At 59.8% G+C, this 12,581-nt stretch overlaps 1 protein-coding gene across 1 annotated transcript; it reads right to left on the minus strand.

Annotated features, from left to right (window-relative positions):
• Window positions 1-4,623: 4,623 nt before the first annotated feature.
• NOTUM (notum, palmitoleoyl-protein carboxylesterase) lies at window positions 4,624-10,359 on the minus strand. The gene is made up of 11 exons (XM_077163146.1): window positions 10,022-10,359; window positions 9,080-9,132; window positions 8,908-9,003; window positions 8,491-8,551; window positions 8,337-8,395; window positions 7,890-7,992; window positions 6,822-7,013; window positions 6,604-6,704; window positions 6,049-6,196; window positions 5,676-5,723; window positions 4,624-5,439 (listed from the first exon to the last, which is right to left on the minus strand). The coding sequence occupies exons 1-11, from the start codon at window positions 10,357-10,359 to the stop codon at window positions 5,133-5,135; spliced, it is 1,506 nt and encodes a 501-aa protein (XP_077019261.1). The 3' UTR covers window positions 4,624-5,132.
• Between the last annotated feature and the right edge of the window lie 2,222 nt (window positions 10,360-12,581).

The following is a 12,581-nucleotide window of genomic DNA, read 5'->3' on the forward strand; positions in this document are numbered from 1 at the left end:
ATAACTAAAATCAGGAATGAAAATGGGAACGTACTACTGGTCTTACAGAAATAAAAGGAATTCCAAGAGGATACCGTGAATGTTTATATGCCAAAAAGTTAGACAATCAGAAAGAAATGGACAATTTCTATAAACATACAGATTAATCTTATGTCGGAAGAATCAAAATCACAACAGACCTTGATAAGAGATTGAATCAATCATTAAAAATCTTTCAACAAAGGAAAGTCCAGGACTGATGGTTTTTCCAGTGAATTCTACCAAACCTTTAAAGAAGATTTAACAGCAAGCCTTTTCAAACTCTTCCAAAAAGTAAAAGCAGGAACACAAACATTTATTGACTATCTGATTATTCCAAGCCCAGTCAAAGGCTCTGGAGTACTACCACGGCAAGCAGATCTGTTTTGTAAATGTATTCTCATTTTTTTATTGATATATATTTTATATTGATATATATTCACACACCATGTAATCATCCAAAGTGTACAATCAGTGATTCACAATATCATCATCTAGCTGTGGATTTATCATCACAATCGACTTTTTTTTTCTTTTTTGTGAAAAATAATGTATGTATAAAAAAATAATAAATTTTGAAGCACATTGCAACAATTAGTTGTAGGGCAGATTTCAGAGTTTGGTATGGGTTACAATTTCACAATTTTAGGTTCTTTCTTCTAGCTGCTCTAAGATACTGGAGACTAAAAGAAATATCAGTAAAATGATTCAGCAGTCATATTCCTTTGTTAAACCCTATCTTCTCTGTATGACTCCACCATCACCTTTGATCTTTCTTCCACTCTTTAGGGGTATTTGAACTATGCCCATTCTAACTTTTTCATGTTGGAAGGGTCTGTCGATACTGTGGTGTTCTACTTTGCTAGCTGCCAGAATGCAACACACCAGAGACGGATTGACTTTTAATAAAAGGGGATTTGTTTTGTTAGGTCTTCAGAGGAAAGGCAGCTAACTTTCAACTGAGGTTCTTTCCTTCTTTTTTTTTTCCCCCTATTATTTATTTTTATTCCATATGTTCTACTCATCTGTTGATATGGTAGATAAAAGGAGCATCAAACACAAGGTTTTCACATTCACAGAGTCTCATTGTGAAAGCTATATCATTATACAATCATCTTCAAGAAACATGGCTACTGGAACACAGCTCTACATTTTCAGGCAGTTCCCTCCAGCTTCTCCACTACATCTTTAACAACAAGGTGATATCTACTTAATGTGTAAGAATAACCTCCAGGATAACCTCTCGACTCTGTTTGGAATCTCTCAGCCATTGACACTTAGTCTTATTTCACTCTTCCCCCTTTTGGTCGAGAAGGTTCTCTCAATCCCTTGATGTTAATTCTCAGCTCATTCTAGGGTTTTTCTCAATCCCTTGATGTGAGGTTCTTTCTTACATGGGAAGGCACAGGATGGTCTCTGCTGGTCTTCTCTCCAGGCCTCTGGGTTCCAACAACTTTCCCCGGGGTAATTTCTTTCTGCATCTCCAAAGGCCTGGGCTGAGCTGGGGGTGCTGAGATGAGGTATGCTGAGCTGCTTGGGCTGTGCTATGTTGAGTCTCTCATTTAAGCACCAGCCAATTAAATCAAACATCCTTCATTGCAGCAGACACGCCTCCTAGCCAACTGCAGGTGTAATCAACAACAGATGAGGTCACGTACCATTGGCTCATGTCCACAGCAACAGAACTAGGTGCCTTCACCTGGCCAAGTTGACACCTGAATCTAACTATCACATATGGGATGGGAGATGGAACTAGTTGATGTTCTGGAGAGGCTGGCCCTCCTGCATTTCAGGACTTATCTTGTCCAGGGACTCATCTAGAGGTTTTAGGCTTCTGGAAACTTACCCTACTGCATGGAACCTTTGTAGAATCTTATATCTTGCCCTAGGTGTTCTTTAGGTTTGGCTGGAATGGTCCTGGTTGGGGGTTGGTAAGTGATGATAGGTAGCAATGCATAGTGAGACAGTTCTTTATCCTCCAAGGAAACCTGCAATTTAGTCCTAAGTAGAAGATTAAAATTTTTAAATGGAAAAAAAAATACTACTACTGAAAAGAATACACTTAGAGGCAAGCTCATTTGACAATCTCCACAACCAAAAGCAACCAGAGGCAGGAACAGTAGTTAACTCTGAAGAGATAGTAATGATTTCATAGCAAACGGGAGCCATGAACTGGCCTTAAGAGCTGGGAAGCTTATGGTTAAAGGACGGTGCAGAAGAGAATGAATCTCTCGGCTCTCATCCTACCTTTTTTTTTATGGGTTTCTTTCCCTATCATTGCTGCTGTTTGGTCTCCTTTGCAGGTTCAAATTATTTTCTGCTTCCTTAAATGGTTATGTTGCCTGGGACCTCAGTTTTAGAGATTCAGTGAATTCTCTTCATTCTTTAGTTTGAAAAAGTAAAAATAAGAAATAAAAAAGGAGGGATTGCTTCTGAACTTGTCCTCTGAGGCCAGCATCACCCTGAAACCAAAGTCAGAGAAAGACAGCACAAGAAAAGTGTGGGGACTCAGCCTGGGCTCCCCTCTACACAGAGGGTGAGTTAACTGCACACAGCCACCTCTGGGATCCGACAGAAGGGAGATGCCCGCCGACCTGCTCGGCGGGGAAAAGATTGTACAGATGGCATCGTAGACTACCTCTCTCATGAAGCATTAAAACTCCTGTCCCCTGATTGCTGCTGCTAACAAACCTCCAGACCCCAGTGTCCCAGGACCCTCCTGGAACTCTGTCCTCACACCCTAGGGAATGCCCCTCTCCTAACCCCCTGGAAGCTGCCCCTTGCCCCTTGCACCCTTTCCTTTGCAGAACACCAGGACAAAATCTTCTCCGGTTTGCAAGTTCTGGTAAAGCTCATGTCCGACTCTGACCGCTGTGTCCCTTGGTCTTGGGGCTGTGTCCACCTGAGTCCTTCAAGAGCTGAATTGGAACAAAAATAGAATTGCAGACCAATAATGTCCCCTATGAATACAGACACAAATATCCCCCTCAAGGTATCGGTGTGCCAGTCGGTTGTGTACCCCAAAAGCCATGTTCTTTAATCCTCATACAATGTTGCTGGGTGGGACCTTTTGATTAGCTGTTTCCATGGAGATATGATCCCCCCGTTCAAGATGGGGTCACTTACTTTAAGAAGGAATCTGTTTGGGAAAAGCTCCAGACATTCGGAGATGTAGAAAGCGAACGCCCCAAGGGAAGTTGTTTGAAACAAGAAGTGAAAGACCCAGCAGATGCCAGCCACGTGCCTTCCCAGCTGACAGAGGTGGTCCAGACCCATAGGCCTTTCTTGAGTCAAGGTATCCCTGAATGCCTTGGTTGGGACATTTTTAAAGCCTTAAAACTGTAGACTTGAAACTTAATACATTATCTTTTTAAGAGCTCTTCTATTTCTGGGATATGGCATTTCGGCCACTTCAGCAAACCAATACAATTGGCAAACCAAATTCAACATACATGAGACACCATGACCAACAGGGATTTATTCCAGGACGCAAGGCTGGTTCAACATAAGAAAATCAATGTGAAACACTGCAATAATAGAATAAAGGTAGTGGTGGGGAAATAATCATCTCAATTGATGCAGAAAAGTCATTGACAAAGCTCTAACAACTGAGCAGGCCACGGGGGCTCAGCAGGTAAGAGTGCTTGCCTGCCATGCCCGAGGACCCAGGTTCGATTCCCGGTGCCTGCCCATGTGAAAAAACAAAAACAAAAACAAAAAAAATCTCTAACAACCTTCCATGATGAAAACACTCAGAAACCTGGGGATAGATGGGCAGTCTCTCAACATGACAAAGGCCATTTATGGAAACCCCACAGCACATATACGCAATGGGCTCTCTGGTCTCATAGAAACGACAGCTGTACAGCGCCTTCGAGCTGGCAGCGCCCGCCTGCGTGCCAGCCCACCACCTGCTTACCCACGTGCCAAAGAACATTAGCATGCGTCTCCTCGGCCTGACGAGAGGGTGAACTGCCAAGCTCGTTGGTGGGAGAGTGGCTGGCACCCCAGCGGGCAGCTTTTGGGTGGGATGGACCCCAAAGGAAGATGCCACAAGGCAATGTGTGTGCTTTTATCCCAGAGTGTAAAAGGAGAAATATACAGGTGAGTACATGTGTTTATCTGTGTATTTCCTGGGCTACGTGTAAAATGCCTCCAGCAAGACCGTCAGACGGCGACACTGGCTGTTCCAGGAAGAGGAGGGCTGTGGCCGGGCTGGTGGGAGAGTCTCCAGGGTCAAACTTGCATTTGGAGCCTGGGATGCATTACCTACCGATGATGTGAACCCCAGCGGAGGGACACCAGCCGTCGCCACGGTGCTGGGGAGCCTCTCGCCTATAGCAGGGGCCAGAGTGGCATCTGCCGACTGGGCGGGCAGAAGGGCAGCCTCCTAAGGCAGGGTCTGGAGGGGACACCAGTCAGTGGGACAAACACTGCCCCAGCGTCTGGGTGACCAGGGAGTGCACAGAGGGGCCCCCTGGCTCCCCCACTCACACTTCTGCCCCATAGGGGAGGAAGGGGGTGCAAAAAGCAGGCAGGTCCACCCAAATAAACACACCAGCATGGCCCAGCTCTTTGGTTATCTTTTTTGTTTCCATTATTAAAAAAAAATATGTTACAGAACAATATCATTCATCATATATTTCTTGCTTAATTTCCTTTTTTTAAAATTAAAGAAATAAAAAAGATACTTTATAAAATAATACAAAAGGGTGTGTGTGTGGGGCTGGGCTGGGAACGGCCTTCCAGGCTGGGAGGCTGAAGAATCCAGTGCTTCTGGCTCCCCCCCTCCCCACCGTGGGCTGGGGCAGGGAGAGGGGGTGGCCGGGGGTGGGGCGGCCATCAGACAGGGTCGTGAGGCCACGGCCGGGGCCAAGAGCAGGTCTGCCATCCCTGGCTGGGCCCCTGAAAGTGGTGGGAGAGGGGTGGGGAAGGCTACCGGGGGTAGGGGCCCCAGACCCAGGGTTGGGGGGTTGGCTGGGACCCCATTGGTCCTTGGAGAGGCAGGAGGACCTGGTGGGGGGCGAGGAGAGGATGGCACTGGGGGGTGGAGCGTGGCAGTGGGCGGCCCGCTCCCGGGTGCCGGCTCTGCCTCTGGTGGACCCCCAGACCCCCTAACTCCCGCTGCCCAGCATCCCCAGCAGCTTGCTGGGCTCCAGTCCCTGCTGCTGTGCCACGGTCTGCACGTCGAAACCCATGTGCATGAGGAACTGGGCCACGTTCATCTCCTGTCCTGTGAGCTGGTCCCGGATGGTGGGGCACGAGGGGTTGCAATGGGGCCAGGGGCAGCTGTCCACAAGGTGCACAGGGCAGCCCTTCAGTGGGACTCGGCTGGCCTTGTGGTTGTCATGGAGGCTCCGGTCCCAGCAGTACAGCGCCCGGGGCAGCGAGGTCCCCTTCACCTGCACCTCTGTCCAGTGGCTGCGGACAGGAATCCAGGAGGGTCACGGGGGAAGAGACCAAAGCAGAGGGCAGCGCTGCAGCCCGTGGGCATGGGGGGGGAGGCACAGGGCTGGGTGTGAATTCTTCCTGTACAGCCGGCCTACTGATAAGGGGCCCGAAAAGTGTGCAACGGGGACCCTGGGGACCCTGAGCCAGGGTGGGGAGGGGGAAGGCCGGCCAGCAGGTGGGGTTGCGGGTAACTGGGAAATACTGACCTTCGGATGATGACCTCGTGGGAGAGGCAGGCAGGGGCGAAGCCAGCCCTGGGGGCGACGAGATGGATGGACTGAGCCCGGCCACAATCCCGCAGTCCCCTCCCCAGCCTGATGCCCAGGGGCCACCCTCCTGCCTGCTGTGGCACAGGGATGGGGGCTGTCCCAGGCCATCCGTGGTTTGGCTTTGGGGTCCTCAGTTGTTTTTTTTTTTTCATGGGTAGGCCCCGGGAATCGAAACCGGGTCTCCGGCATGGCAGGCGAGAACTCTGCCACTGTGCCATGGGACCTAAGTTTTTAAATCCCATCTCTCGGTGCATATTTCGAGGGGGCTGGGGGAGCCCCCTGGAGGGCAGCAGGCCCGGCCCCCACTCACGCCACATCCTTCAGCGTGTCCCGCAGCTCCCGGCCCAGGGTCTGGATGTACAGCCACTGGTCCTCCTGCACTGGCTGCCCCGTGAGGTGCACATTGTCCACGGTCAGCTGGGCCTCGTCAAACAGCCACTGCACCACGAACACCGGGCCTGGGGGGCACATGGCTCGGTTGGGCCACCACCACCTCCGCACCCCTCAGATGCCCAGCCCGACCCCAGGCTCCGAGGTCACCGCCAGCTGCACAGCAGGCTCTCCCCCTGGGACCTGGGCCCCGCCTCCCGCAGCACAGCCTTCCCCCTCGAGGCCCACCCTCTTCCTTGAAAGAGAGTCCCTTGCAGACCCCACATGCGCCCGGCCTTGGCCTGGCTCTCAGGCATGCATCTCCAAAATATGGAGGCGCAAACCCTGGTCCAGTGCTTCAGGTGCCCGGCGGGGCTGCAGCTGTGGTCCAGAGGTCCTGAGCTCTATGCTGGGACCTGGGGAGCCCCAGAGAGCATCTGGCTCCCCCTCCCGCCCCCCAGTCCCGGCACACCCCAGACCCGCCACGGACACTCACAGCGCAGGGTCGGATAGATCTTGTATCCAAAGAAGCAGTTCCACTCCTCACCCTCCTTGAACCGGCGCCGACAGCGCTCGGGGACCATCCCGTTCCAGTACCTGGGCCCACAGGCCGGGTCAGGCTGGGCCCCATCTGCCCCCAGCCCTCCACCCGGCACCCACCAAGCCCGGGCAGGGTCCCCGAGTCCCAGCACAGTGGGCGGCTGCCCTGGGCACCTGATGCCGCGGCGGATGGCCTCCGTCGGCGCGCAGGTGAAGGTGTCGACGCAGTCTGTGCTCCGGTACTGCTGGTTGTCCAGGAACCAGCCTGAGTCGGCCAGACCCCGCACCTGGATGGCCGGGTAACCCAGCTCCTCCAGCTGCTCGGCCACACGGTCCACGTTCAGCAGCACCCCTATGCCCCCGGCACTACCGGGAGGGCGGGCAGTGAGGCCAGGCGGCTGGACAGGCCCCCAGGCCCCCATGTCCCCTGGGGACAGCACCCCACTGTGTTTGGAGAGGAGCACTAAGCGAAGGAGATGCACAAGACCCAGGGTCTGGGGGCGCACAGAGAGGGCCGGAGAGCTCCAGACACTGGTCCAGAGTTTAGGGTGGCAGCCCATGCTGCTCCCTTCCAAGCAGGGTACTGAGCTGCCCTCTCCTTCCCTTCCTCTCTCTGCCTGCCTCAATTTCCTATCTGAAAAATGGAATTGGACTCTGTGGCCTCAGATGCACCATCTCTCCCGCGGCGGTCCCTTGAGCCCCCACGTGCCTTGTGGGATGCAGAGACAGAGGTGTGACCCCTGCCTCCCGGCCTCCCAGGCCCTCTGCTGAACCAGCTACCTGGGCCCTGCTGCCCACGGTGCCCCTGGTGTCCAATGACCCCTGGACCAAGGAGACTCCGCCAGTGGCTGCTGGATGGCCACCAGTTACAGACCACGCCCAATCACCGCTCCTCTCGGAGATCCGTCCCAAGATGCCCCCAAAATGTGCCAGCTCTCCCAGCTCCAGTCTCTGACCCTCCTGGCTACCCCCTGGGTTTGGCAAGGATGGAAGCAGCAGGGCACCGGGAGGTGAGGGCTGGGCACCCCTAGGTCTGCCCAGTGTCTGCCCCTCCTCCCCACCCCTCCATCCATAGTCTCCCAGCCCTGGGTCCGCCCCACCCCAACTCTGCTCCTCCTCTGCTCCTCCCATCAGCTCCAGCTGCCCCCACCCCAGCCTACCTGCTCCCGGTCAACCTTGGCCCAGGCTCTCCTCTCTTGTCCCTCCCCCTTGCACCCCCCTCCCCCAACCCCCCAGGCCCACCTGCTCCCAGCCAGCAGCAGCACCTTGGCCCCACTCAGCCCTTTGCCCAGGAGCTCACGCACCACCTCCTGGATGATGAGAGCCCCCATGAAGGCGTACTTGTCTGCACAGAGAGAGGGAGAGGTCCCAGGTGGGTCTCCAGGAGCCAGGTGGGTGGGAGCAGGGGTCCCACTCTGACCAGGGGCCTGGAGGCTCTCCCAGGGGCTGGGGCAGACTGTGATCAGGTGCAGTGAAGCAGGCAGGGGCTCTCCCCCTGGAATACCCTGGGAGCGGGGGCCCCTGTGGGGACCAGGCCAGCAGCAGTCAGGCAGGCGGTGGGGTAGGGGCAGGCACCTGGCCCTGTCAAGGAGTCTGAGGGTCTGGGCTGAGCCTCTGGGCCTCTCCAGAAGCCTTTCCCCACCATCAAGGGACATGGAGAGAGAGGGGCGGGAAGGATAAGGTGCTCACTCTTCTCGGATTTGGGTGAAGCCCCACTCCAGACGTCACTGGAGCAGTAAGGGATGAAGCTGCAACACACACACACAGATGGGGGTCTGCCAAGGTCCTCTGCCACATGCACCCCCCAGAAGGAGCCCCCCAGGGCCCCGCGGCCCCCTCTTACACCATGTTGGCGTTCCACCAGTGGGGGTTCTCCTCTGGTTGTGAGGACAGGATGCCAGTGCCTGCCAGGAGGCGGGGACAGAGAGGGGTCTTGCTGGGGGCAGTGGTGGGTGCAAGACTGCTGCGGGGCAGGAGTGGCAAGGGGACTGGGCAGTGGTCTCAGCCTGACCCAAAGTGGCCGGATAAGGGGGGAAAGGGGCTGGTGCACCGGTTTGCTCCCCTAGGGAGTAAACCGGCAGGCTGCAGCTGGGCTGTGACCCCGGGCCCTCCCCTGCCCTCCACCAGCGGCTCTGAACCCGTGGCCATGCCCTGGACCCAGAGAGGTATTTGTAGAATTAGAGTCAGAGGGTGGAAGAGTGAGAAGTTCAGAGGACACAGCCCGGGCGCTGAGGCTGGGGAGCGCGGGGTGGAGGCTCACCTGTGCGCGTGCGCGGCCAGTCTTTGGAGCTCATGAGGCGCCGCACGCTGTCGTAGCGGGAGTCACAGTTCTCCCGGTTGAAGCAGTACCAGCCACCTGAGGACAGAGCCCCGAGCTCAGGCCCGCGCCCAGGACGCCCGCCCGCCCCACCACCTCGGCCCCGGGGACGCACCTTCCAGGAACAGCAGCCACCTCCTACTGCCCTTGGACTCCTTCAGGTAGTACCTGCGGGGCAGGGAGGGAGATCAGCTGGGGCCGCAGGGGCCGCTCCCCGTCCGCTCCGGGGAGGAAAGAGTTATTCCACCTGTCGCCAGGAGGGTGCGCGTGACGGCCGCAAGAGGGCGCCCGCGGTCTGGCCCAGAACCAGCGCTCCCGGCCCGGCCAGTCCCGGGAGGTGGCGCTCGCGGGGCGGGAAAGGACAGCCAGGGGCTGTGTGGTCCGTGGAAAATCCCCACCGCCCGCCCGGCGCGGGACCCGCCGTAACCTCGGCAGGGGGGACGGGAGCGGGAGGGGGGGGTCTTAGTTGGGTCTCGGGGTCCTCTTAGGAACGCAAGGACACTTGAACAATGAAAAGCCTCCTCGCTAGAGAATGGGGTGCGGGGGTATAGGGGGGCCTGGCGGGCGCACAGGGGCGCGGGAGGGCTCCGCAGCCTTCCTACGAGACCCGACCTGACCGCGTGGGCGCCGCCACCCCCTCACCCCCCCTTCCTCATCTACTCTTAGACAGGGCAGGGGACACGCAGCGACGCCTCAGCCCACCTCCTTGCGTCCACCTGCGCCCACACTCTGCCCCTCCGAAGCGGGAGCCCCCGCGGTCCTGCTTTCTTCCCCGGGACAGGGGGGAGCAGACGGGCAGAAGCCGGGGTCGGGGCCAGCAGGGCTCCTCCCTCTCTCGTGCCGCCACCTCTCTCTGAAGCCAGGGCCACCCGCGGACGGCCGTCTCCCCGCCCAAGGGCCGAAGGACGGGAGCAGAGGGGCTGGGCCCGTGTGGCCCGGGGTGGGGGTCAACGCCCGGGCTGACCAGGGATGAGGACTTCCAGCGGGGCTCCCGCCTCGGGTCCCAGCGTCCGGGTGGAGAGGGTCAGCGCCGAGTCCCCGCGGCCACGGGCCTTACCCCGCGGGGCTGCCGTCGTTGCAGGTCACCGAGGTGTTGAGGAGGAGGTGCAGGAGCAGGTCGTCGTTGAGCTGCTGCGCGGAGCAGGGGTACAGGGACTGCGCCAGGCTCTTGACCTGCGCCATGAAGCTGTCCATGTTGCCCTCCACGGCCGTGAAGTCCAGCGGGAAACTCTCCACCGGCTGCCCGACCGCCGGCGCCGCCTCGGGCCGCGGCGGGGGCGGCGGCGGGGGCGGCTGCTGTCCGCGGCGCCGCCAGTTCTTCCGGCCCACGCCGCCCCCGGCCCAGTGCAGCAGGGCCAGCAGCAGCAGCAGCCCCACGCGCACCCCTGGGACCATGGCCGCGCCGCTCCGGCCCGCGGCCACCTGTGGAGAGGAGGCGGCCTTGAGCGGCGGCGGGGTCCGGGGCGCTCGGGGCGGCGGGGCCGGGGGCGCACGGGGCCGCGGGGAGCCGCCGGCCTGCTTGGTCGCCCGCCCGCGCTGCCGGCTCGCCGGGCCTGGCGGGAGGCGCGGAGGGTCGGCGTCGAGGCTCTCGGGGCCCGGGCGCTCTCGGCCTCTGGCAGCCGGGGCTCAGCGCGCGGGCGGCCGAGGGCAGCGTAGGGTCTGGGTGCGCTGGCTCCGGCCCGCGCCAATGAGCGGCGGGGGCCGAGCCTGGGCGTAGTTCGCGGGGGCCGCGGCGGCCCGGGTGCCCGCGCGTTAGATGTGCCGCCGCCGCCCGGGCTCTGCCGAGGGGGAGGGGGCCGCGCTCGCTCTCTTGGCGGAGGCATCGCCTTTTCTTCCCAAACCGCAAGCCTGACCGAGGGGCCTGGACTACCCCGCCGCGGCCGCCGGAGGCGCTCCCAGCCGGGCTCCGTGGGGGGCAGCGCGGCCCGGCGGCTCCCCGCGCGGCGGCCCCCGCGACTCTGCTCCCGTGGCCTGCCCGGCGCCGTCTTCCCCGCCCCGGGGATGGCCCGAGCGGGCGGCGGGAGGGGACGGCGGGGCGCCCGGGGTGGGGTGGGGAGGAGCGGGGGCTTTTCCGCTCGGCCCGGAGCCGGCTGGGGGAGAAGTCCGGCACTGCGCAGCGGCCCGGGCCCGACGGGCTGGGGGCGCGGGGCGGCGGTTGCTCCCCTCGAGCCGCCGGCGCCCGCTCTCTCGCCGCCCCGGCTCCGCATGGCCTAGGAGCCCGACCCGCCGCACCCTCCCGGTCCGGAGCCCCGGCTCACCGCGGGCCGCTCGGCGGCCCGGGTTCCTCGGCGTCGCTCCCTGCTGCGCCTCCCCGCTGGCGCGCCCGGCTCGGCTGCGCTCCCCTCTGGCTCTGGCGCGGAGCCGTCCGGGACTTTTATCCAGCGGGGCCCCCGGGATCAAAGCGGCGGCGGACACAGGGCCGCGAGCTGAGGGGCCTCCGGGAGGAGCGGACAGGTGCGGTGCGAAGCCCGGGCGCCCTCGGCGAACTGGGGGAGAGACCCGGCGACGGCGCCGCGGGGGAGCCGCCCTGTCCCGCGCCTGGGTGGGAGATTCTGGCCGCCCTCGGAGGCCCTGGGGTCAGAGGGGACGCGGTCGCGTGGTGAGGTCGCTGGGCCGTGGGGTGGAGTCCTGGGTCCTCCCCGTGTGCCTCGGGCTGCGCACCCTCCCCGCCCCCCACCCCCACCCTCTCCCTGTCCCAGCCGCCCCTGAGGGTGGGGTGGGGTTGGGGCGGGGAGCCGCGGACTTGGTCTCTCCTTAGTGACCTCCAGTAACCTCCTGCTGTCTGCTCCCATCACCTCGCCTTCCCAGCCGCTCCCCCCTCCCCGGAGTGCCCCCTCCCCATCGCAAGGCTGAGGTCACTGGGAACAGAATGCACCTCTGCCTCGGAAAACCGGCCGGGATGCGGCTGCCCGGGAGCTGCGGCTCACAGGGGAGGCAGTAACTACCCCTCAGAGGCCAGCTCTCATTTACCATTTACCCTCCATCTACCCTTAGCAGCAGGGATCTGGCCTTGCCTTGGGGGCAGAGACCCCCGCCTCCCTCCTAATTCAGGCAGAGGGGAAGCTGCACCCTTCAGTCGCTGGGACCCTTTGGCCCCGGGGCTGGGGCTTGGTGAGTCCCCAGGCTGAACGGTGGGTGCCCTGAAGGAAGGAAGTCGCTACACGGCTCTGCACACACAGGTCGCTGCGGCTGGACCCTGAGAGACCAGCAGGGCTTTGGGGGAGCTGTCCAGCCGAGCATTTGAGGGGTGTCAGGTGCTCTGAAGCATGGAGAACCCTCAGACCACATGCAGAGCCCCAGAGGCCAGCCTGGGCTGGGGATCTCCACAAAGGGGGTGGCAGCTGAGCTACAAATTCCTCTCCCAGGTAGGCAGGCAGGTGGGTACCCATTTTCCTAATGAGGGGAACTGAGACTCAGAGGTGGACAGCAGAAGTGTGGTTTGGGTCCTGAAGGCCCTACTTGCTGGCCTCCCCCTTGCTTGTGCCCCGCCATTAGCTCTGCTTCGCACTGGCCAGTGTCAGTGGCTTCAAACACAGGTGGGATCTCATCCCCAGGTAGTCTCGGTCCCTACATGAGGAATGTAAAGCTTGGGGAGGATAGTCTAGGTGAGATTTTGG

This window comes from Tamandua tetradactyla, chromosome 6 (genome assembly GCF_023851605.1).
Source record: "Tamandua tetradactyla isolate mTamTet1 chromosome 6, mTamTet1.pri, whole genome shotgun sequence".
NCBI classification, from domain to species: Eukaryota; Metazoa; Chordata; class Mammalia; order Pilosa; family Myrmecophagidae; genus Tamandua; species Tamandua tetradactyla.